Source organism: Cataglyphis hispanica, chromosome 10 (genome assembly GCF_021464435.1).
Source record: "Cataglyphis hispanica isolate Lineage 1 chromosome 10, ULB_Chis1_1.0, whole genome shotgun sequence".
Taxonomy (NCBI): Eukaryota; Metazoa; Arthropoda; class Insecta; order Hymenoptera; family Formicidae; genus Cataglyphis; species Cataglyphis hispanica.
The window spans coordinates 6,481,099-6,504,959 of NC_065963.1; the positions used below are offsets into that span (position 1 = coordinate 6,481,099).

Below are 23,861 nucleotides of genomic sequence, written 5' to 3' on the forward strand. Positions count from 1 at the left end.
ATTTTAAGCTAACATCGCGCTTGTAATATCCCGAAAAAGAAAAGAGAAGAAAGAGACACATGATTTTGACAGCGCGACGCGAAAATTGTCGATTATGCATTAATGCGTAACGTGATTCCCATACGATTATGCATACGATTATTGAAAAGCCGGCGAAATCATTGTCGCTCGACAAGCAGTCGACCGCGAAACGTCGGAAAATACGACGATTTCAATCACGAGCGGAACGCAGATAGCGCAGACTCTCCTTCGAAACGAGTCTGGCAAGAACACAAAAGAACTTTCACTTCGCTAAAACAAGAAATATCCGCGTTCGCGATATCTCGCGTTCAGCTTCAATATTTCCGCATCGTATCTTCCCGAATCTTGGCAACATTTCTTCTTCTCTTTCTCTCTCTTGATTTAACTCTGTGAAAAGCTTAAAACGTTCGCAGAAATTTTCTTATATAGAGGCATCCTCTTTACATACTCGTGTTAATTTTTTTAAATTAAATATTACGCAGAAAATTTACAGATTACAGATTGATTATTATATATGACACTCTATATCGTATATAAGCGAATTTTTATCTTTCGAATATCAATGTGATACGTTTTTAAACTTATTTAGATCTCTTCCTGCTTCGTCCTTGACTTCTCTCGCCACTTTTCTATAATTCCACAGCTTTTCGTTTTAGTCGACGCCTACCCAAAGAGAACTCGTCACGGAATTGCCGAACACGCATTTTCGTTCGAACCGCTTCGATGAATTCACTGCAGAAACGGCGAAGGGTTAACCTTTCGTCTCTCGTTAACCCCGTGGTGTGAGGGGCGAGTTAAGAATAGTTTGCCGCAGGCAGTCGGGCTCTTTCGGGGGTGCGACAGTGCGTTTTATAAGGGGGTTGCTGGCGGGCGCGCGGAAAAAGAGGGAGAGAGAGAGAGAGAGAGAGAGACAGAAAGCAGCTGGCAATGGAACGAGAGCCAGGTCTGAACGAAAGAGAGGCCCGAACGGGTCGGGCCCTGACAGCTGCACCGAGGTCGGTGCTTTAACCAACAGCTGCGCCGGACTTACGTTCGCAGTCCACTTCCATTCCGGCTTCTCTATGTTCTCCTTTTCTCTCATCCCCGTAGTTTTTGTACCCCTCGGCTGCGGAACGTTTTTCCGGACGTATCTCTCTCTCTCTCTCTCTCTCTCTCTCTCTCTCTTTTTGCTTTATTTATCTACCTGGCCGAGTTTTCTGCCTACCTACCTACCTACTTATCTACCCATCCTTCTTTCTTTCATAGCCCGATTATGGCTGTTCAATTCGGAAAATAATCACGCCGAAATCTGTCAAGGTTTAACAAAAAATGGCACTAATAATAGAATAACCGCTCTAACTTCTAAGGATGCGTCATTCGACCGCATCTTCGTTTAACATTTAACAAAAGCTGCGACTTCTGGTCATGAAAAGACTTTAATTCTTACAATCCTCTTAGAAATGATTTCAGAAGTCCAAAAATTCAGAGAATTCTCTAACTTTTAATTCTATTAACCCGGAAATCCTATTTTATTTTCTAACTTGTATCTCGACTCGCTAGATTTGACTAAATTCAAATAGCTCGTTTTCAAACTCTAACTTGTTAGATACCGGTATACAATGTAGCAGGTATCAAGTGGTCGAAAAACTGCAAAAACTATTGTCGTAACGCGAAAAGAGAGAAATAGTTAGAGAGAGATAGTTAGAGGGGAGACGGATGGACGGTGCCCTATTTTTTTTTTATCATCGGGGCCCTTTCGACCGTTTCGGCGAAGGGAAATCGGTTGGTCGGGGATAGAAAATCAATAAGTACGTTATGGAATTTTATGGGGGAATTTTATGGGGTGCAACACCGACTGGCTACATGTGTAGTTTTTCTGTCTCCGTCGCTCTTTTTCTTTCATTTTATCTGCCCGAGGTCAGGCATTTAAAGGGAACCGAAGCTTCATAACTTCGGTCTGCTAATATTTAATATATTTTATTCGTTTATTTCGCAATTGCTTTCTCTCATAAATTTCAGAATAGTTGTACGATTTAATCAACAATTGTGATAAAATAATAATGACTAATGTGTGTTGCAGAATATATAATCGACAGATATTTAATTAGGTCGATTTAATTACAGGAAAATGCAAACGAGCTAATTAATCTTTTCAATCAGCAGGTAAATTTACAATCGTCAAAATGAAAATTGTAGTACTTCATTTTGCATCTCGTTAGCAGTCTGACCTAATAACCGTTTGCAATGTTTCTCAAAATGTCACATCAATTTATTGGATTGAAAATTTCGCAAAAATGTCAGCTATATTTCATGAATTCATAAATCGATATTTTATCGGGTTCTTTTTAAATTGATGAACGATTTTTACGGAACGCGATCATTCAAGTATCGCATCGGATAAAACGCGCGAGAGGACGTCCCTTCGACATCTTCTTCTCGGCTTCTTAGAACGATTCTGGCCGACTTGGAAGGTTCCGCGGGAGAGAAGGGGCGAAAGACCCGGGTGAATTTATAGCCCATCTCGCGTGGTTTTATCTCGAAAAATCGCGCGGCCGCGAATCGGCCGTAAATAATGCTCGAGGAGCAAGATTTGTCGCGGCTTACGAGATTTGTTTAGTCACTCGTTCCTCTCACACTCCACCCCTCCCTTCGCTTCAGGAGAAGAGGAAGAAAAAAAAGAACCTTCTTTCCTTTTCTTCTTCTCCGCCAACGAAGAAAAGGTGGTAGAGGCAGAGAGGAATCTCTCGTTGGTGGAATCTTTGCGATTCGGTCGTTCGTCGTCGTCGGAGGGTCGGGGGGGATGAGAGATCAGGAGAAGAGACCCTGACGGTGGGACCAAGGGGGGCCGCCATATCTCTCTCTCTCTCTCTCTCTCTCTCTCTCTCTCTCTCTCTATTTTTCTCTCTTTCGTTCTACGCTCTATAAATACCATACTCCTTAACGCGCGGCGATGCCGAGCCGCACTAAAGTCCGTCCGGTCATGGCGAGTCGGGCCGTTGCGCTCGGTGCCAAGGTCACGGGGCCCTCGTCGCCGGGGCCCTGCTCGACGGCCCTGCGCGCAGAATCGCGTCGGAAACGTTGAGCCGCCCCGCCGTCCTCTCAACCCCTTCATTCACCGGGCGCACCGGGATCCTTCTTTTTCCCCGGCGAGATCGTTACTTTTACGAGCCAGACTGGCAAAGTTTAATTACACTCGGTAATGAGTGGTAACGTTATGGTAACACGAACGATAGCGCTGTTCTGTTAAGCTTTCCGCGCGATGTATCGATATTATATATAATCGTGAACGTAAATTTTGACCGGTGTTCTTAAGAGAATCCTATGAGAGACATAGTTTCAATTATCGCACGTTCGATGAAGGAGGCAGGTGACGAGGGAAAAATCTAGACGGGCGATTCCTCGCATGCTTGCACGTTGTATCCTCCAACGCTGGATCGCGGAGGTAATGAAATTTTGTCACGTGTGTCTCTTGCGTTATCTAGTCCCAGTCCGCAAATATCCACGGACACGATACTTGGCCGATAGCCATCGGCGATTTTCCCGTTTGCGTATGCAACAGGGAGAACTATGATCGACATGGCTTACCACCGAGACCAGTGGTAAACGTTCCGCGTCGCACGTGGCGTCACTCCTCTCCTTGTTTTTAAGTTGCCCGCATCCGGAGGGAAGACCAGGGGGAAAGGAGAAAGGTTGTCGTACGCGCCCTTTGAATTCAACCGAGTCGTTTGTTCGCGGTTTACTTGTCCGATAAGGAAATGGAATACGCGCCCATCATTACCACACAGGGTACCATCACCTGTGTGTTAATCCCATTTCCTGTATTAGCGCGTTCTCGACATTAATTATTATTATCACTGGCACTCGCAGATAAGAGAAATGAGTATCCTCAAAACTTATTAACTTGAGAAAAGTAAAAGTAGAAACGTAGAAATGTGTAAAGATAGAGAAATAGGGAAATATTTCATTGGAAATAAAATAAACAGTTTTTTTTTCCTCAAAATTAAATAAATTAAAAATATTTAATAACATAAATAAATACAAATGATTAAATAAAAATTTATTATATTATATTAAATAAAAATATTAAATAAATTAAATAAATTAAAATTAAAAAAATAATTTAAAATATCTTTTAATATTTATTCTATATTTTTCATTGGGACATAATATTTTATACAATAAGAAATTAATAAAATAATAAAACATGAAATATTTTTTATTACAATATTAATCATCCAAGTATTTTACATCCCCAAATATACATATAAGGGCAGACGGACTACTATCGGTCCGCGTGATATGCATGCATCGTACCTACATACACCGTACCGTATGCACCGCTCGCTCGTGCAGTCGTGAGGGACGCGATCGACCTCTCGCCGAGAGTTGCCTTAACCTCTTGGATTTTTTCTTACTCATTTCAGCCCGCTGCCTGCCCGGATGCGACGAACAGCACGGACACTGCAATCGACCCAACGAATGCATGTGAGTATATATAGATATACATATATATGTGTATACTTAATACTTGCGCACGCACGTATGCGTATATATGTGTCTGTGTACGTTGCGCTGCCTCATACAATCGCCGACTAAAATTCCTGGGCCCCGACACGGTGCATCCACTCTTCTGTATGCACCGGCGCGGCGTATGCATGTAAGCGCGGTAATAATTACGCGCATACCTATCGTAAATTATCGTTCGACGCGGTTCCGAAAAAAGTACACGGGTCGGCTGTAGCAGTCGCAGTAGATCCACATCACGTTGCCGGTAACGCGTGTATAGCTACGCAAAAGAGTACATATTTTGGAGTTATTTTATTTTCCCCGCGAAATATGTCAGAATTTTGACAGGAAAAATATACACTCTCTTCCTTTCCTGCACAATCAAGAAATTACGAAACTTTGAAAATATACAAAGAATATTTTGATAAATTATTTATTATTATTTAGATTGTTTATAATGTAATAAGGTAAATGAAAAATAGTTCAATTTAAAAATGTAATTTTTTTACTTGTCAAAATTTTTAATTTTATTTCCTTTCGTTATTGTTATGCATTCTCAAAAAAAAAAAGCTTTTATAATGCTATAAATCTGTTACGTATTTTACATCGACAAGAGGCACGAAAAGCACGAATAAGTATTAAAATCCTGTTTTGTTAAGTAATTTCGAGTCAACAATTTTAATTAATAATTCCGCATGCTGGTATATAACATGTTACTGCTAATTTAAGACCCAGAGATACGCGTCGCGCATCTCCTTAGGGAAGTAAGGATCCTGTTACGACGCCGCGCATTCGCGATGGCACTTACAAGTCCGCGCACTCGTTTATGTATGTATATTATTTTACGCATTTTTTTTTTAACGCTTTTACGAGTACGCGCGCGAACGGAAAGGATGGTCGAAGCGGAATTCGAAGCTTCCCGGCTCCTTCCCGTTTTAACGAGGCAGTTTCCGAGGTGCCAATCGTCCCTGCCCTTTCTTCCTCTCTCAGGTTAACACTCTCCCCTTTCTCTTTCTTCTCTCATTCTCTTTCTCTTTCTTCTTCTTCCTTTTCTCTCCATTTTTCCCATCTTTGTCTCTCGCCGCCCGACGTGCCGTTGAACCTTCCGATTTAATTCGCCGTTTGGCAAAATTCCGGCATTCTCGTCGAGGGTTTCCGTACTCGCGATGAAAATCGTTCGCATAACTCCGATCTAAACTTCTTTCCTTTCTTCAGCAGATATACACTGAGAAAAAAAGTTCTTAATTTGACTAAATCCGTTCAACCAATTACCATTTTTTAAATTGAAATATTTAAGTATTTAAGTCGAATATATATCATGTGAGATTCAATATATTATATTTGAAATATATTGTATTTTAAATTAATAACTTTTTTTCTCCGTGTACATGCATTGTATTCATATATAACAATGATTTAAAAATTTTTAATTTTCATTACAAAAGCTCTTTTATTTTTAATTATTTTTCTCAATTATTTTTAATTATAAATTTTTTTATAAAAAAAAATGTTTGAAGAGAGCCATGTAATTAATTTTCCACAAAAAACATTTGATATCAAATATTAAAGCTTATTTCTGCTGCGAGAACGCGTTTGTGCGAGAATGCAGAAGCGCAGTTAAATAATACGATGACTCGACTTATTCACTGATGCATCGCGAATGTCACGCATTTCTCGTCGACGTAATCTCGGCCTGGACAACGTTAACCCGAGGGTTTGGAGTTAACTCGATCATCTAATTACTCTACGACCGGGGTTAATTGTCCCGTTAGTCGCAGCCACGAGTTCGCCAGTCATATCTCATCCATAATCGGTTTTGTTCTCGCATAATTTTTCAATTATTTTCTCACCAATTTTCTTTTTCTAAAATTTTTTAAATTTTTCAAAAGGAAAATTATGTATTTTAAATTATACAAATATATAATATGTAATAGTTTAAAATATAAATATAGTATATACAGGGTATTCCAATTTTTTTTTATATAAATTCACGCGATTTTTCGTCAAACTTTTATCGCTAACTTTATTAAAACGATAATTCAATGAATTCTTTTTTGCAATTTATTATTTAAAAATCCTCTTTAAATCGAGTTTCATTTTTAATATCTTTCTCGTTCTCTTTGTAATGTTCGCTTCTCGAGCGCCGTTCCCTCCATTGAAATCAGTGCCGTCGCGTCATCGCGAGGTTCGAAGCTGCACGATTGTGAAAGGAGGAACGACTGTGGATTTTCCCGCATCGCGAAATGTGCCTCGTCGCCGCGAGTTCTTCGGCATGAATATCGAGAGTTTCTCGCGGCGGCGAACGCACTATGCGAACTATGCGTGCCTGCATCCGAGAATGCCGAATGACTCAATCCGAGAATGCAGCGAGATTCGCGGAACCAATTTTAGTTTCCTCGATATTTTTTGAAAAATCAATTAATAAATATTTCATTATTATTATACGTCACGAATATTTTCCCGCATTCTTGCGGAGAAGTAAATGAGTAAACTGCAGCAAAATTCCTTCGCGATGTATTCCTTACTTTACGTCACGATATGTTAAAATAAAAGGAATATATTTCACATAAATAATTGATGATGATGATGATGATGATTTTACTTTAATACTTTATAGCAGAATATAGAAGAATATGTAAAATAGTCAACATAAAAGCTGATCTTTAGGTTTTTATAAAAAAAAAATTTCTTATAATTCCTTATCATAGTTTCTCTACATATAATGTGACTTTTATTTCACAAATTTTCCCACAACTCTGTTATAGTTTTAAAAATAAAATAATAATCCTTGATAATTATATATTTGGCAGCTTCATATATCATCTTTTTCTCAAATGAATGTGTTACCTCCGTTGCTGGTCGATTTTACGTAGCCTCGAGACTCTTGATTCTTTCGAAAGCTGATGAATAAAAATTTCATTACACGGGGTGTAACGGAATTTGATCGGCGCGTTAACCTTGATCGTACTCCACACATGCACAGGACAATAGCTAACGCACCTCGATCGATAGATAATTACGTAGATTGCGGGAATGGAGTTACGATACGCTCGTTTTCAGTCACGCGGCGTATATTCGTATATATACTCGGAAAGGATGATAACGATCGTTCCTCTCTCTCTCTCTCTCTTTTTTTTTGAGACGATAGGTCTCGGGAATATCGTGGGCTCCCGCGCTCGCGAACGAATCGTGACCATCGTGTCCCTCCATTGAAATTTCGGAGTCGTACGTGTGCGTGTGACGGTTGCGAATACCGATGACGATGCAACGACGATGTACGATCTCGTCTCTTGGCGCGAGAGTATCGAACGATATCGGTATAAAAAAAAAGAACAAGATAAAAATATAAAATACTTATCGTATTTAGATGCATATATTTCTAATTTGTACTAAATTAATATAAGAGAAATCTGTTCCCAATTTTATGAATCTTTATTTTATGTTCTCTGTACATATTTCAATGATAAGCACAGATGTTTTTCATCCGAGAAGTATAATCATAAATCTTCGGAGATTTCTCGATGTATCGTTTTGGCATGCCGTTTAAATCCCGGCCGCGTAATAACACAAAGGTCAAAGAACGCACTCGCGTCTCGAATCTCTGGCGCGATTCTCGCATCGACGGCACGACGAGAGGAGAGAAAAGGGAGACGGAGGAAAAGAAGAAGATGAGAGAGAGAGAGAGAGAGAGAGATTTCATCCTCTGTCATCTTGTCCAGCGAGAGAGACATTTAACCGAGCCCTCGCACATATCGCGTCCGCGGAATTTCCATAACGGCCGAAGCAGCATCCCTTCCTCTCTCTCTCTCTCGTCGATGGTGCATGACCTATCTCTCAGCGGTAATTATGGTATAGTCGCGATTCTGTTTCTGTCAACGTAGCAGCAGAAACAGAAGTAGTAGATGTTACCTCCTTCATCTTCCTCTCTTTGAAGAAACGGCACAGTCCGGTCGGCATTCAACCCCCTTCGTTCCGTTTTTCACCGCCTCTTCCTTCGCCACCACCATCCTATATCTCCTTGCACTCTTTCTTATTCTTTTTCTCTCTTTCTCTCTCTCTCTCTCTATCTTATTCGTCTCAGGTCGCGGCGCTCGCGTTTTCTCCATCTTTCTTTCTCCTCCGTAGAGTTTTAATAGTATAGTTATGCGACGGCTGCAGTTTCCCCTCCCTCCGCCGTCTCGTCTTCTTGGCTCTCCGTTCATCTTTCTCTACCTGCCTTTCCCTTCGCCTGCCATACCTTCATCCTCTTACTCTCTTTTTCTCTCCAACTGCGATAGAGCCGCGGCGACGAAGAGAGAGAGAACGGTATCGTATAGCGACATGTGCGAGTAGTAGAGTGGGCATCGCGAGCGCGCGCGCGCACACGCACACACGGACATAGAGGAGCGTAACCTTTCCTTGACCCGCATACTGAACGGCTGTGCCGAGGCTCGAACCGTGGGAACATACTACTCGACAACTCATCCCCCACCTCTCCGTCAGAATTCTATCTCCTTCTCTTCTCTTGGTCTTCCCTCTCCTCTCTCCGCGCCGTCGGTCCCCGCGTCTTTTTCTCTCTCTCTCTCTTTCTATCCCTTCCGTTGTCCTCCGCACTATCTCTCTCTCACTCTCTCGCATCCCAGGCCCCTTCCCTCATTCTTTGGCGGCTGGTTCTTCCCGCTCGCGCCACCTTGGGTCCCCTTCTATATCCCTTCCTCTTTCTCGTGTGCACCCTGCGCTCATGGTGAAGCTGTTTCTCTGTAACTATGTTTATGTGCGTATGTGTGTGGCGTATAGCATCCTCTTTTCATTTCGTTCCATCTTCTTTCTCTTTCACTATCTTTCTCTCCTTTTTCTTCGTTCTTCGTAAAGCATAACCCCCGCATGTAATGGCCGACGATATCCTTCTCATCTCCTGGCATCACCCTCTTCATTCTTCCTTCTCGGCATTTCATTTCTTTCTCTTTCTCTCATTCTCTTTATCCACTTTTAAGATATTCCCTCTGTCGCTAACGTGGTGCTTTCTCCCTCTTGGTGTGCGGAGCGCGAATCTTTTCTTCCTTCGACTCGATGTCGAGAAGTCTCTCTCTCCAGTCATCCTGTCCCCGCTTGTCTTCTTGTATCGTGTGTGTATCGTACACGTTCGCTCGCGTCTTTCGATGCTCGTCGCCGACCTCTGTCTCCCTGCTTCGCGCCTCCTTCCCCTCGCGAGAATCCTTCCTCATGCACCGCGATTTCGTCGACCCTCTTCTTCTTCTGCCCGTGACTGCTATCCGTCCGTCACCGGTGAAATTCTCCTCGTGACCGACAGAGGATAGGGAACGTGGGGAGAAGAGTAGGAATTCTGAAGTATTGAAGTACAGAGATCCAGCTTCACTTCACGGATCACCGTCACAACAACGTGACATGGCTAACAGTTTAACCCAATTTAATAATACCAACGTCGCGATGGATCATCCATCCGCGCGACAACTTCACTAAATCCTTATCCCGGACAGGCTCGATGTTATGTACAGTTAGGAGAGAATGATTTATCTTCGTGAGAGGATGATTCAGCCTTTTCGCAGAAACGTGACATACGTCATCCATTTACCTTACTGATTGTAGATAGATATGATACGCGTCAGCTTTTTGATTTATTTCTTATTCCTTCTGCGTCTGAGCGTTACTAAGGATCCACGTCGCATTTTGTTGCAGATGCCACAACGGCTGGAAGGGTCCGCTGTGTAATCAGTGCGTCCGATATCCAGGCTGCCTTCACGGTAGTTGCCAAAAACCCTGGGAGTGCGCGTGCGACGAGGGCTGGGGCGGACTGTTCTGCAACCAGGATCTCAACTATTGCACGAATCATAAGCCGTGCATGAACGGCGGCACCTGCTTCAACACCGGTCAGGGCCTGTACACCTGCTCGTGTCCGTCAGGTTTCACCGGCAGCGAGTGCCAGACACCGCTCTTCGATTGTCACACGAAGCCCTGCCTGAACGGCGGTACCTGCTCGATCCTAGAATCATCCTCAGGCTACGTCAACGGCACCGAGTCGTCATCCAAACAATATCATCGCGACTACCGTTGCACCTGTCCGCCCGGTTGGCGTGGCCGACACTGCGAGACGTCGACGAAATCTTGCCGGGACTCGCCCTGTCAACACGGTGCCACCTGCGAGGACGACTCTGTACGCGGTTATGCATGCCGTTGTCCGCCTGGTTACGTCGGTGCCGACTGCGAGACGCAGATCAACGAGTGCAAACCGAATCCTTGCGTGAACAATGGTACCTGCACGGATTACATCAACGGTTATCGATGTACCTGTTCGGCTGGCTTCACCGGCGAGCATTGTGAGATCAACGTGGACGATTGTCAGGGCGATCCGTGTCTGAACGGCGGCACCTGCGTGGACCAGGTGAACAGCTTCCGCTGCCAGTGCGTGCCGGGTTACGTCGGACGGCTCTGCCAGGATAAGGTGGATTACTGTCTGGCGAAGCCATGCGCGAACGGTGGCAGATGTATCTCCGGGATCAATGATTATCGTTGCTCGTGCAAGCCAGGCTTCACCGGCAAGGATTGCAGCGTGGACGTGGACGAATGCCGAAGTGCACCGTGCCAAAACGGCGGCACGTGCCGGAACCGTGTCAACGGTTTCTTATGCGAATGCCCGAATGATTGGTACGGCGACACCTGTGGTGATAAAGCGGGTGCTGCCATAGCACCGGCCGTTTTACCATCCGCATCTACTATCTTAAACGCCGGACTGGCGAAAACGCCGCCGGCTGAATCGTCCTCGGATCACTGGCCTGGCAATCTATCCAAGCACGTTGCCTCTAGAGATGCCAGTTTGACTACGGAACACGTGGTGATAATCGCGACCGTCTCTACGGCGGTCCCAGCCTTTGCACTGCTCGCCGCAGTCGCGGTGATGTGCATGAAGAGACGGCAGAATCGAGAAAAGGCAAAGGCTGATGAGGAAGCGAGACTGCAGAACGAGAGAAACGCGGTGCACAGTAGTATGAGCAAACGTAGCGCCAGTACCATCGGCGTCGGTGGCGTCGGTGGCGGCGGTGCTAGTGGTCTCAGCAACGGTCTCGGCAGCGTCGGCGGTCTTCTTAGCAGCGCCAGTAGCGGCTTGATCGGCACAGGCAGTGGTAGTGTCTGCGCCTTGGGCGCGGGTGATGCACACATGATTAAAAACACCTGGACAGCGAGCAAGAGCGTGAACAACGTCGCGTCTACGGCGCGGCAGGACGATCTAGATTCGTCGTTTCAGACTGACGTGACGCTTGACAGCTCGTGTTCGGGCTACAAGCCGGAGCCGGTGCTGCAGGACGGTCGGACGACGAGGACAATGAAGCAACTGAACACGGAAGCAGCCGCCCATCGGGCGTCCGCTCACCTCTATCAGAAGGAAAAGGATTGTCTCGGCCTGGGCCTCGGCATCGGGGTCCTAGAGAGCGCCAAGAGATCATCCGTGTTCGCTGCTGGCAATGCAACGGACAATTGTTGTAGCGCTGCGGAGGCTGCGCTTATGAAGAGGCCGACAACGATATCGGAAGCCATCGGCGGCATCACCGTCGTCGCTGGTGGTAGTAGCGGTCCACCGGGAAGCGGTGGCGGTAGTGGTAGTAATGGTGCCACGGACAATAGCAGTTGCGGTGTGTATGTGATAGACGATCATTACAGGCATGACGCCGCGCTGGCGGCGACGCTCGCGACAGAGGTGTAGTAGTGTTCTCCGGACTTCGGACATATATAGTAGACTTCATTTAGAGTGATAGAGAGAAAGAGGGTGAAAGAATGTGAGAGGGATTTAGAGCCAGTGCGTGTGCGTGAATTGATGGACCATCCTCTTCGATTTCTCGTTCGATTTTCTCGGGCGGCGCCGCCGCGACGCCTCCGTCTCGCGGATGCCTATGAACGTTTCTTTCTTTCTTTTTCTATCTTTTCTTTTTAAATTTTTGATCATAATTCACCTTGGCAAGCGAAAAGTACGTCGCGCATCCGTGATCGGTGCCGCCAACAACGAGTGTGTTTCGTCCCGTTGTTTCACCGGAATAAAAAACGACATAGACTGGCGACAAAGACATTCAATCGAGAGACGATGGAGAGAAGAAGAATTAATGCGATGCTGTGGGGATCGGTCGGTTTCCTCGATAGCCGCCGACCCGATTTCTTAGGTATTAATATTATATCATGCTCGAACGCGAAACTCTGTACAGAACTAATTTATTATTATTGTTATTTACTTATGTTGTATTATCACGATTGCTATTATTATTAATATTATTACAACTCGTATCGCATTATCATTGTTCCCGGTATTAGTTTTTCTTTTTTTTTTTTTCTTGAAATTTGCGTGACCGAGCTCTCGGTCTGCCGATCAGAGCGAGAGTGCGATAGCGAGCCATTATGTGTGCGTGTGAGAGAGTGAGGTGAAAAAGAAGTAAGAGAGAGAGAGAGAGAGAGAGAGAGAGAGTGCATGGTATGTATACGTAGTTGCGAACGAGAGAGTTCAATCGACGGTTAGTTGCATTCCTTTTTCTCGTTGCACGGCGCGAAATAAATTTTCGGAGTTTAGGATAATGACAACCAATTCGAGTTCGATGGAAAATTAGTGAGAAGAAAAATGTTTGCTCGACTTTTTGGGTTTCTCTGTTTCGACGACAACCCCAATTGGTCGAGTGGCACCGAGCATAAGTCCTTCGAATATCTGTTTTCCACAATTTTCTTCAACTTGAACGAAAAAGGACGAAAGATGATCCTTTAATCCGGAAATGTCATTTCAATCGCGCCGATCGACGAGTAATTTCCTAATTCTTAATGAATGCGAGGAATTTTATAGCAAAGAGAAAAAAATACAAAAATAATATCAAAAATTCTACAGAAAAGAAAATCCGCATGTCCTTTGGTATATTTTCATCGAATTATATAGAACTCTGTTACACATAGGATGAAGAAGACTTGTCCGCCGATTTGAAAATTACCGAAATAATCGTGCGCGGCTTTTCCTCGGGTGTCGAGAAACGTAATCTATTTCTTACAAAATATCCTCCGATCATTCTCTATACAAATACGACGACATTTAATGAAAGATTCGCGCTACGTACGGCTGAACAGACAAATGAATAGACATGTGTATAAATTATGCAAATATAAATATATATAAATAAAAAATAAATATATATATATACGTAAAAAATGAACAGTGAGAAATAGAGACCCGATGTCGTCGACAACGGCGTTTCGACGACGATGCGATTCGTTCCGAAGCGATTCGGCGCCGAAATCAGCGAGGGGTGTTTCGAGGGGAGAAACTGATCATCGTCATGCGAAGGAACATCGAATCGACCGATCTTTTTCCACCCATGTCTAATCATAGTGCGACCTATTTTTTCCCGGACAACGCAAACACATTGTAGAGACGTCTTAAGAATCTGAAAAAAAATTAAGATTTCTTTAGAAAGAAGACTAATTTTACAGATGCCTTTTAGATTTCATCTTTAAGACTCTACCGTTGTCCCTTTCCGGATGTAGTTCTGGAAAGTATGAAGGAATCGGTCGAATTAAGATCAAAGTTTAAGTTTCGCGAATTCGTCCGTCTTCCATTCGCGATCATTCGCGCCGGATGGACGAATTCGCGAAAAATCAACCTGCATCGGTTCCCGCGAAGAAGAAAAAAGGGGAAAAAAAATTGTCCTCCCTTTTCTCTCCGGGAATAGCACGATTCGGCTTTCGTGAAAACTCCCCATCATTTTCACGCTGTCCGCGCTTATTTCGGCTCGCTGACTTCGCGCGCGAATATGCGATAGATAAGTGACGAGTGTATTGCGTGTTGTTGGTCACACGGTTAATAATTATTTATTTATGACTGCTGATTGCGATTGCGACGATTTTACATGGCGTAAAAAAAAATTAATAAGCGGCGATTAGCGCGCCGACGATAATAGTGATGACGATATTAACGCGTTAGAAGCGCGTGTGCGTGATGTGTACGATAAGAAAGAGAGAGAGAGAGAGAGAGTTGTAGCGAACAAAGATTCGATGATGTTCCTGTTACGAGATAATGATAATTAAATAAATGAAATGCAAGTATCAACTAAGTCAGGCTTATTTTCCGGGTCTTGTTCGCGCGTGGAGGCGCAAAAAAAAAAAGGACGTATAAATCATCCATCCGGCTTTCACCTCACAACCTTTCCCTCCTCCCGTCGATTTTCCTTAACTGCCGTCGCGCGCGTACGAGATTCCGGATGAATGAGAAGCGCATGCGTATAAATGCGAAATTATGTTGTACGAATTACGATTTGTGTAAAAGAGAGCTGTAATTTCTTTTTGTACTTAGACTTCTTCGGACGATTCGATATGTCTCGCTCTATCGTTGAACGGTCTCCATTATTCCCCTTTGCGATATTTTTCCATCTATTGCTTCCTTGATCTTTTCTCCCATCCTCTCTACTGATCTTCAACATCGAGCACGTTTCATTAATTTTCCGAATTCATAATACTTTTTATTTGTATCAACGATATATCCAACGGTACTTCTGCGAAAAGGAAAAATAATCCATCTCTTTCTCTATCCTTCTCTTCCCTTCTCCCCCCTTTTCCTCCCTTCCTGTACTCCATTGAATAGTGGCCTTTCGTTCGCGACGAGACATATCGACGAAGATTGCGAAGACTTTTCCCCCAGGCGCGTACTTCTATCCCCCTCCCGCCCCATTTTTGTATAAAACAAGAAGATAACACAGCGTATACATACACAGACACACACGCAGCACATCTGTATATTTGTAGTAGGAATATACAATTGCGATTATTATTAATATTATTAATATTATTATTATGTGAAACGTGTAAATATAGATGAATTGTCAATATAACGATGTCACGCAAACGACAGTGGACGATTAATAATGATACATTAAAAAACGAACTCTCTGTGTCGTATTCTTTCCCGCTTTTCCTTTAATTATCCGAAAAAGATTCATCAATGCAAAAAAAAGTATGCTCGAGATTGATAATATAAAAAACGTCGTGACAAGAGAGAGAGAGAGAGAGAGAAATTCTCTTTTTTTTTTAATGTAACAAATTTCTCGCGCGATAAAATTGAAATTTTTTTCTTCATTGAAAGTACTTTCCGATTGAAGCACCGTCAAGAGAGCGATTTTCATTCCGAACTATATAAGCTTTCATTATTTAAAACTGCAATCGCGGACATTCGTGAAAGGAGATAGATTGCCCGGGATGCCTAAAAAGGATATCACTCGAATGCGCTTTATCGCTATTTTCGTGCTTCTCGTCGTCGCGCTCAAGGAGGTAAGACAAGATAAAAACTGCATTTGTGCGATACGTCCCTGGAACGTTGCACTCGCGAGAGCTTGACGCTTGTGGAAAGCTCTACCAGAGAAAGGGCCCAGTCGACGAGTCGAAGTCGCGAGGAGGAAGTCTCATCGTCGCGGAACAGCGCGAGATAGCACGGCCGATAAGCCGGTTACGGATTTTATGTAACTGTACGCGAGAATCGCATACCGGATTCGAGGAGGCGTCATCGCTTCGAGATGCGAGGTCGATGATGCTAATCCTGATGCTCATGATGGCGCTATTCGCACAGAATCTCTGGGAAAATGCAAATAAAATAGAAAGAAATTTATTGATTTGTGACAAGAGGCTTCCCTCCATGTAGTTGGACGGAAATTTATATTTTTTTCAATTCAATATTAATCGATAAAATTAAAGAGCTGTCATTCATCATATTGCATATTTTATGTTTATTCGTCGGAATATTTTTTTAAACAAAGATCTCTTTTTTTTGAAGAGAAAATATAAAATTTTCTATATCATCTTTTTTATCAAAAAGAAATGCTAGCTTTGAAAAAATCATGTCCATTCTTTGAAAGCGTGCGAAACGCGATGGTGAATACACATTATGAGAGAAAGAGAAACTCGATGCGGTAAAGCTGGTTGTCACGCCCGTGTAATCTTAACAGGGAGTTGTTGATTTTCTTCCCGTGGTCTCCTCTTTCTTATGTAAAAACACGCGGCGTATTTGTTATACCGCTGATCGCGATCGTCGCCTCGTTTGCTAATTGCGAATGTCAAAGCGCGTGCGAGAGTCTGAGTACACGAGCGGCTATACCTGACTAACCCATTTGCAAGAATTTGCTCAGTTATTACCTCGTGCAATTATCTCTTTTGCGGTAACAGAAGAGCTGTCAGTGTTTCCCACAGTCAGTGCTTCCCGGTGAATAAAGTAGATAATTTCAGTCATATTTTCAATTTAAAATAAATGATTAATGACATAAAAGAGAAATTATATTAATTAGAGAAAAGGAGAGTAAAATGACCACTCGATTTTTTTTTTTTTTATTATTTCTATAATAAGTAATAGTTTATTTTCGTAGCTATCATTTACAGATATAAAAAAATTGACAAATAAATTATATTTTATTTTTCTAATTTAAATTCTTTAAGAATTTGTCCACTTCGTCATCTTATCTCTATGAATTTTTTTTGGTCATTATATATATTTATTTATCCATTTCAGAAAAATATTGTCATGTAAAAAATGGAAAATATTAATACGTTATATGCGTTTCTTTCTATACGGATTTATAGTGGTTTATGGAGGAAGTGAAAGTATATATTTAAATTGTAATTATATATATATATATATATATATATATATATATATATATATAATTTCTTACAAAGAAATATCACAAAACATGCGCGCGTGCATTCAAAATATATTTCTTATTACATCATCCACTGTCGTTGACAGATTTGACGTCATTCTCAGACATTAGTTATTATTATCAAGAGTCTCTAATTAATTAGACTCTTGGCTTATCATTTATTTTATTAGCTTAAGAGAAATTAGCAATTTGTCATCTTTCCTCCACGATATCATTATGAGAGGATTGAAGCGATGCTTCGCGGTATCGTGTGTATTCGGCACACCGCGTATATCGGCGCGGGCAGAAAACCGGGGAGCCTCGTGAAAGCCGTCGAGGGGGACCCTTCCCCCCCGGGTCCCCATGAGAGGGCCGAGAGCTACCCACGACTCATCGTGTCGTTATATACGCGATGGTTATTACCTGCAGCGGCGTATTACCGCTGCTGCCGTTGCCGCTGCTGCAAACCCATTACGATTGCCATGGAATTCTTCGTTTGTCTCTCCCCCTCCTTTATCTCCCTCTCATATATACACACACACACACATACATACTTTGTCGTCTCCTTTCCTTCCTACACTTTCCTACACGCCTTCGTCCTGTCCCTCGATGACGACGACGCTCTACCCGTCCAATTCCCTCGACTTTGTATCTTGTCCTCACTAGTCCCCCTTCTCCCCTCCCCCCTAGCTGGCAAGAGAGGTGACTGGTACTTGGCCGCGATTTAATCGTGATTTACCTCGCGAAATTCGCATAATTTATGAGCGAGCGCGATTTCGTCACGCGCGGGATCTCTCGAGTTGAAACCCGAAGAGAGTGTCTCTTTCTTTTCACGCGATGTTATTAGCGTCGATGTATATATATAACGGGTTGTTCGTTTTATTCGACTTGTTGCTTCGTACGGATGTTCCGTTTGATATCAATTAAAGTCTCGTATCGGGGAAAGAAGGAATTTAGCTTCGGGAAATATCGACAGCGGGATGAATCCTCGACGAAAATTGTCTTGAGAATCGCGATTGATGAAATAACGTCGACTATTTGTCGCGCGGAGAGGCGCGTGTGATGTTTTTTCCAATTTAGAAAGGCGACGGGGCGAGTGCGCCGAATTACAGGAGGTGGGAGGACAGGCCGACGAACCGTCGCCATCGATCAGGGATAGGGTTGCGCGACCGGGCCCTTCGCGATCTCGTCACGCTTCAACGACCACGAGACCATCGACCATCACCAACACCAACGTCGAACCCCCGCATCGTCCACATTATCCGTACCGTATAGTTACACAATTCGGCGCCGATCGGAAGCAGCGGTCTGAAAAATTGCTTCGTGTCGTACATGGTCGAAGCTGTCGTCGCCGAAACATTATTCGGTCTCGTCAATGAAGCAATCGCGGTCTTTTATCTTTTTTTTTTTTTTTTCTCGAAACACCCTATACAAATCGATATTCGACTTACCTTCTTGATTTGAAAATTTTCCTGTTTATATTGAAGAAAAGTAATTACAATACCAAATAATTATTGTTGTCATTTTGCAAACATATATAGAATTATTAATAATATTTATTATAAAATAATATTCATTAAATTTATTATATTTATACTCAACGATTAGATTAACTCATTCGACGCTTTAGAAAAGATTAATTTACAAAAAGCCCATGTGCAGCATATATATCTATCGTTAAATTAATTAATAAAATATAGAGATTCTAATTCTAAATATAATTCTGCGGTGCCTTAAAAGAGATTTCGTTTTAATAGAATTGCTTTTCTAATATTTTTATCATTATTTATTTTAGGCAATCTACTTCCTTTATAATTTCAGCTCGATATTGTAGGTTCGAATCCGTCGTTGCATCGATGCATTCAGCTAGGTGAAGAGACGGAGGCGGAGAGAAGAGGAGGATACTCGGATGTAGCCTCACGTGCTCGTAAACTCAGCGCTCGGCGATGTGCGCCAAAGCGCAGGGCAAGTGAAAGTCCTCCGAAAGATATATACAAAGTATCGAGAGGGGAAGAGAGAAAAAGGGAGAGAGAGAGAGAGAGAGAGAGAGTGAGAGACGAGTGTGTACACGCGTGTGCGCGAGCGCGTGGCCTCTTACTTTTTCGCACTTGTTCACCACGCGCGCGGCGTGCACGCGTTGCATTCTCTCCAGCTCGCGCGAGATGCAACATCAATCTTTTTTTCCCGAGAGAGTATAATGCTATCCCTTTCATAAAGATAAAAAAAATATGTGCGAAATAAATTTAAAAATATATCTAACTTTGTGTGCAACAAATAAAGGGTTTAAAACATTTCCTTATCTTTACACTATTATATATATATATATATATTATATGTAATCTCTTTCTTTCTTTCTTTCTCTCTCTCTCTCTCTCTCTCTCTCTCTCTCTCTCTCTCTCCTGTCTATAAAGTATAAAATAAAAAATTATTAAAACGGTTAAAAAAGTATATAATAATATAAATATTTTTTTAATGTCGAGAATAAAAATTTCATATTATCAATTCACACTCGGTAAGAGATGGAAAATGAATAGATGAAAATTTTTTTTTCAATGAAAAATTTAGTCGATTTTAAAAATTTCATATTTAAATTGATATAATAGCGGAGAATATCGAAAAAAATTCACTCGGTTACCGTTAATTTAAACTTTCGCTTTTTAGGGATCGCATCTGTAGCCGCGAATATTCTTATTAGTCGTGCAACGGCGATTTCCTCCGTCTAATCGTTGGCGGGCACACACACGTAAGGCCCACACACATACATGCATACGCTCTGTGGAAGAAACTGCATCGCGTTACGAGATGCATCCCGGTATTATCTGCCGCTTGTAGCGAGCTAAACGAACACGCGTAAAAACGGGAGCAGCAGCAGCAGCCACCTCTTTCTCTCTCCTCTCCGCCCTCTGGTTCGGAAACCGTAGGGTCGGTACCGGCGAAAAAATTAATTGGGCGGATGTAATCCGACGATTCCCACGATTCGACTATAGTACCGGGCAATCTCTCTCCCTCTCTTTCTCTTTATGTATGCGCCAGTATGTATGTATACGTACGCAGGTGGCAGACGATGTACGAATCGACGATCCGGTCCATTATCGTCGACGGTCGCTCGCGCAAATCGCCTCTCGTGTATCTCGTGGGCCTTTTTAAGGCCGATCGCGCTGATTGTCCGCGCATCGTTTTTTGATCGACAAACGGAAATCCGCGCCGGACCGTGCGACACTCGATCTGTCCCACGATACCGCGTCAATCTCAAATTACGGACGAGCCGGATCGACGTTTGATTATTCGCGAATGGGCGCTCGTCGATATTCAAATGCGATATTCCGCGATATCTCGTACGCGCAGCGTCATTTTTCGACTGACCTGCGACCTGTAACACTTTGCCGAATAAAATTACGCTATTCACGAGAGAAGAACTGAGTTACCATAACTCGCTCCACTATACTGGCTAATAAATTGTATAAAAAATATTTGCATACGAGATCGCACGTTTAAATATATCATTCGATATATCTCGAAACTCGTCCGATTAAAGGCGGCTAAAAAAAGAGATCGAGCGTTAAGGGTACGAATTAAAAATGCGATTCGCCAGTATACGCGCTTCTAATCACGCTTCTCTCGCAGTCAATCGCTCGTCCGTTACGGCGATCCCTCTCTCGCCGTAACAGTAATTCCTAGAAAATGATTATGGGCGCGCGGCGCGCGTAGGTGGCCGCGGAGGATTTTCCGAGAGAGGGTGAAGGAGAGATCCATCTCTCTCTCTCTCTCTCTCTCTCTCTCTTCCGATCGTGTGCACAACGCGGCCGTAACGTTCACTCGCATACGAGAACACGTCCGTTCCGTGCGAGTCGATCCTCCGCTGACATTTGGAACTCCGCGCGCACCTTCTCACAAAAGTATGCACACAGCTCGGATCACCTCCTCCCCCTCCTCTTCCCTTCCACCTTTTCCATCACCTGCGCCCCCGCTTCGCACACCTTCTATTCCTGCCGTACGTTTATAAACGATCGGGTCTTAACGGTCTACCATCCAAGCCGCGCTGCCGGCTTTACCTACATTCTGCGAGAGCTGAATGTACGCTGCAACGCGTTAATGCTGCCTCTGCAGAACGTCCTTTCCTGAGAATCTGCGAGTAGAATTTATCGAAATTCTCGTTTCTCCATGAATAAAAAAAAAAAACAAAGAATAACTTTTATTTTCAGTTTTCAACTTTATATATCTTGATTAGTATATTAATTGCGGAATATTATTAAATTTATATTACATTTACATTAATATATATTTAATATAAATATAGTTTATGCAATTGAATAGAAATTCATTTCAATATAATATTCATTATATATAATATGTATTAAAAGAAAAAGTATTCTATAAATAACAATATTACATTACATCCACAAAATTATGATTCATTATTTAATAATCGAGATGTATCAAGCTGAAAATCGAAAAACCATAAAGGACCGTTTTGAAATTAAATTTCTAGATTCCGCGAGATACAATTCCGCGCCCTTTTCTTCTCCTTTAATAATACGTGGTAGCCTGGTCGCGCTTCCCTAACGCCTCGTACGTTATGGAAAATCATAGTTCACTCCACTTGTCGACAAGAAACAAACACGGTAATCGATTATCGTTACGCGGAGGGGAGATTGCGCAGAGTCATTAACGATTCGCGCTGTCTACCCCACGGTGGTAGAGAGAGAGAGAGAGAGAGGGGAGGGGAGGGGGAGGGAGAGAAGTTGCAATGCGTCGGAAACCACCGCGAGGTCAGTTCTCGAGGCCTCCGCGAGCCTTTTTACGTCCGCGGTTAAGAACCGGGCACCGGGCCCGCCGGCGCTTCGCTACCTTTTGACCTCGGCTCGAGGTGCCAGATGCGAGGAAATAGTGTATATGTATGCACACGCGAGTGAAACGTTAGTTTTATATACTTGTAGACATTTATTGGATGTTTTAAAAAATTTTAAACATTCTGGCTGGGGAACGTAAAACTGAACATTTTATTTGTCGCGTTTAAAAGAAAGAAATTAGATAAAAAGAAACGTGGAGGATCTTGCGGAAAATTTTGTCCTATTTATCGAAATTTCCTCTCTACTCGAGATTTTCTTCGAACATCCCGATCGAAACTTTGCGCCAATCTCCAATGGATGTTCGAATATATCGCGTAACAAGGAGAGACGAAGGGACGTTGCTCGTTATTGCGAGTTTAGTGCCTGGGTCCTCCGATTCAATCGGCGCGTGCATAATACGCATCTTGACGACTTCCTCGTGTCTCTTTCCTCGCGATATCATCTCTGCCGCGGCTGCCCTGTCTCATCTGTTTTTACAGTTACTCGCATTATCAATCTCTCATACACAATAAAACGTAATCGCGCGCGCACACACGGATTTACGTAGCGCGTAGAAATCCGCAATTTCTCTCTTTCTACATGCATTGAATATTGATCTGCGGCTCTTGTTCGCGTCGTCCGCTAATCCCGCCGTTATCGAAATTACTTCTATAAATTAGTGTGATCTCTCTCTCTCTCTCTGTTTGACCGCTCGCGCGTTGGGAATCGCTGAGGTCGCGGCTCCCGGGACCTCTCGCTGCTTTTTCCGAAGCGAGAAACCAGCCTCGAGACGAGATGTGGTACTTCGCTACCTTCTGACCTCTCTCGTGCCTCACTCGCCGAGAACGCAAAGAGAAAGAGGGAGGGAGAGAGAGAGAGAGAGAGAGAAAGGAGGGGGGAGAGAAGGAGGGAAATTCATTTTTCTCTTACCTCTCCCGCACTTTGTTCGATAAAGTTTTGTAAGTAGAGTCCGGTTATTAAGATTTTAGATTCCCATATGTGCTCGGCTTCGCAAAGAAAACTCCGATTTCTTCATTTATATCCGTGTTAAAAGGCATTGCGTAAGAACTGCATTTCGAGATCGATATGTTCTACTTCAATTTTGAATATATATATATATATATATATGTTACCTTTATAACTTTATAATTATTTGTACCTATAATCTATATAGTATTGGAATTAAAATTAGAACTACATCTACACGCGGAGGATAATATTTACGGTGCCATTTCAACTCGCGGAGAAATATACGACCGAGAATATATCTTCCCCGCGCTTTTTCTAAGAGATTCTCCTCCCTCCCTCCCTCCCTCCCCCTTTAATTAATCGACGACACGCGCGGAGGTTTCTCTCGCGATGCATCTCGAATCAGGAAGATACCGCAGCATCTTCTCCGTCGACAGAGGATATATACGGTACGAAACGGTACGGCACGGTACGTTCACCAATGACCGAGTGGCACGGATCCTCTCTCGCGTCCTTTCCTCTCTTCCCTCATCCCCGCATCACACGAGATGTTTGTATGTGTGTGTGTGTGTGTGTGTGTGTGTGTGTAGTCGCACTTGTGTATGAATGCACGGCAAGAGAGCAGTCCGCAGGTTCCGTGTACGTCAACGAGCCTATCTTAGCGTTCGAAATCGCCGTCGTCGTCGTCGTCGGACGGTATATTTATTAATAGTCGTCGCTTTGACGATGGACGTTCTCTCTCCCTTCGTTTCCTCTTTCTATCGGACGACGATGAACCATCGTCGCTCGCTTCTCGGATAGCGATCGAAGGTGGATCAAGCGGTTTCTAGTGACGTAAAGTACCTGATAAGGTACTTTATATATATATATATATATATATATATATGTGTGTGTATAGCTTTTCTTCGAGACGGATCTT

The 23,861-nt window shown here is 43.1% G+C and overlaps 1 protein-coding gene across 1 annotated transcript in view; it reads left to right on the plus strand.

The window, feature by feature from the left end:
* Window positions 1–15,394, plus strand: part of LOC126852323 (neurogenic locus protein delta) — a 43,730-nt gene extending 28,336 nt beyond the window's left edge. The window contains exons 5-6 of the mRNA XM_050597013.1: window positions 4,425–4,485; window positions 10,183–15,394. Of these exons, the coding sequence (XP_050452970.1) occupies window positions 4,425–4,485; window positions 10,183–12,202 (2,081 nt within the window). The 3' untranslated portion in view covers window positions 12,203–15,394. The remainder of the gene's footprint in view (window positions 1–4,424; window positions 4,486–10,182) is intronic.
* Window positions 15,395–23,861: the final 8,467 nt, after the last annotated feature.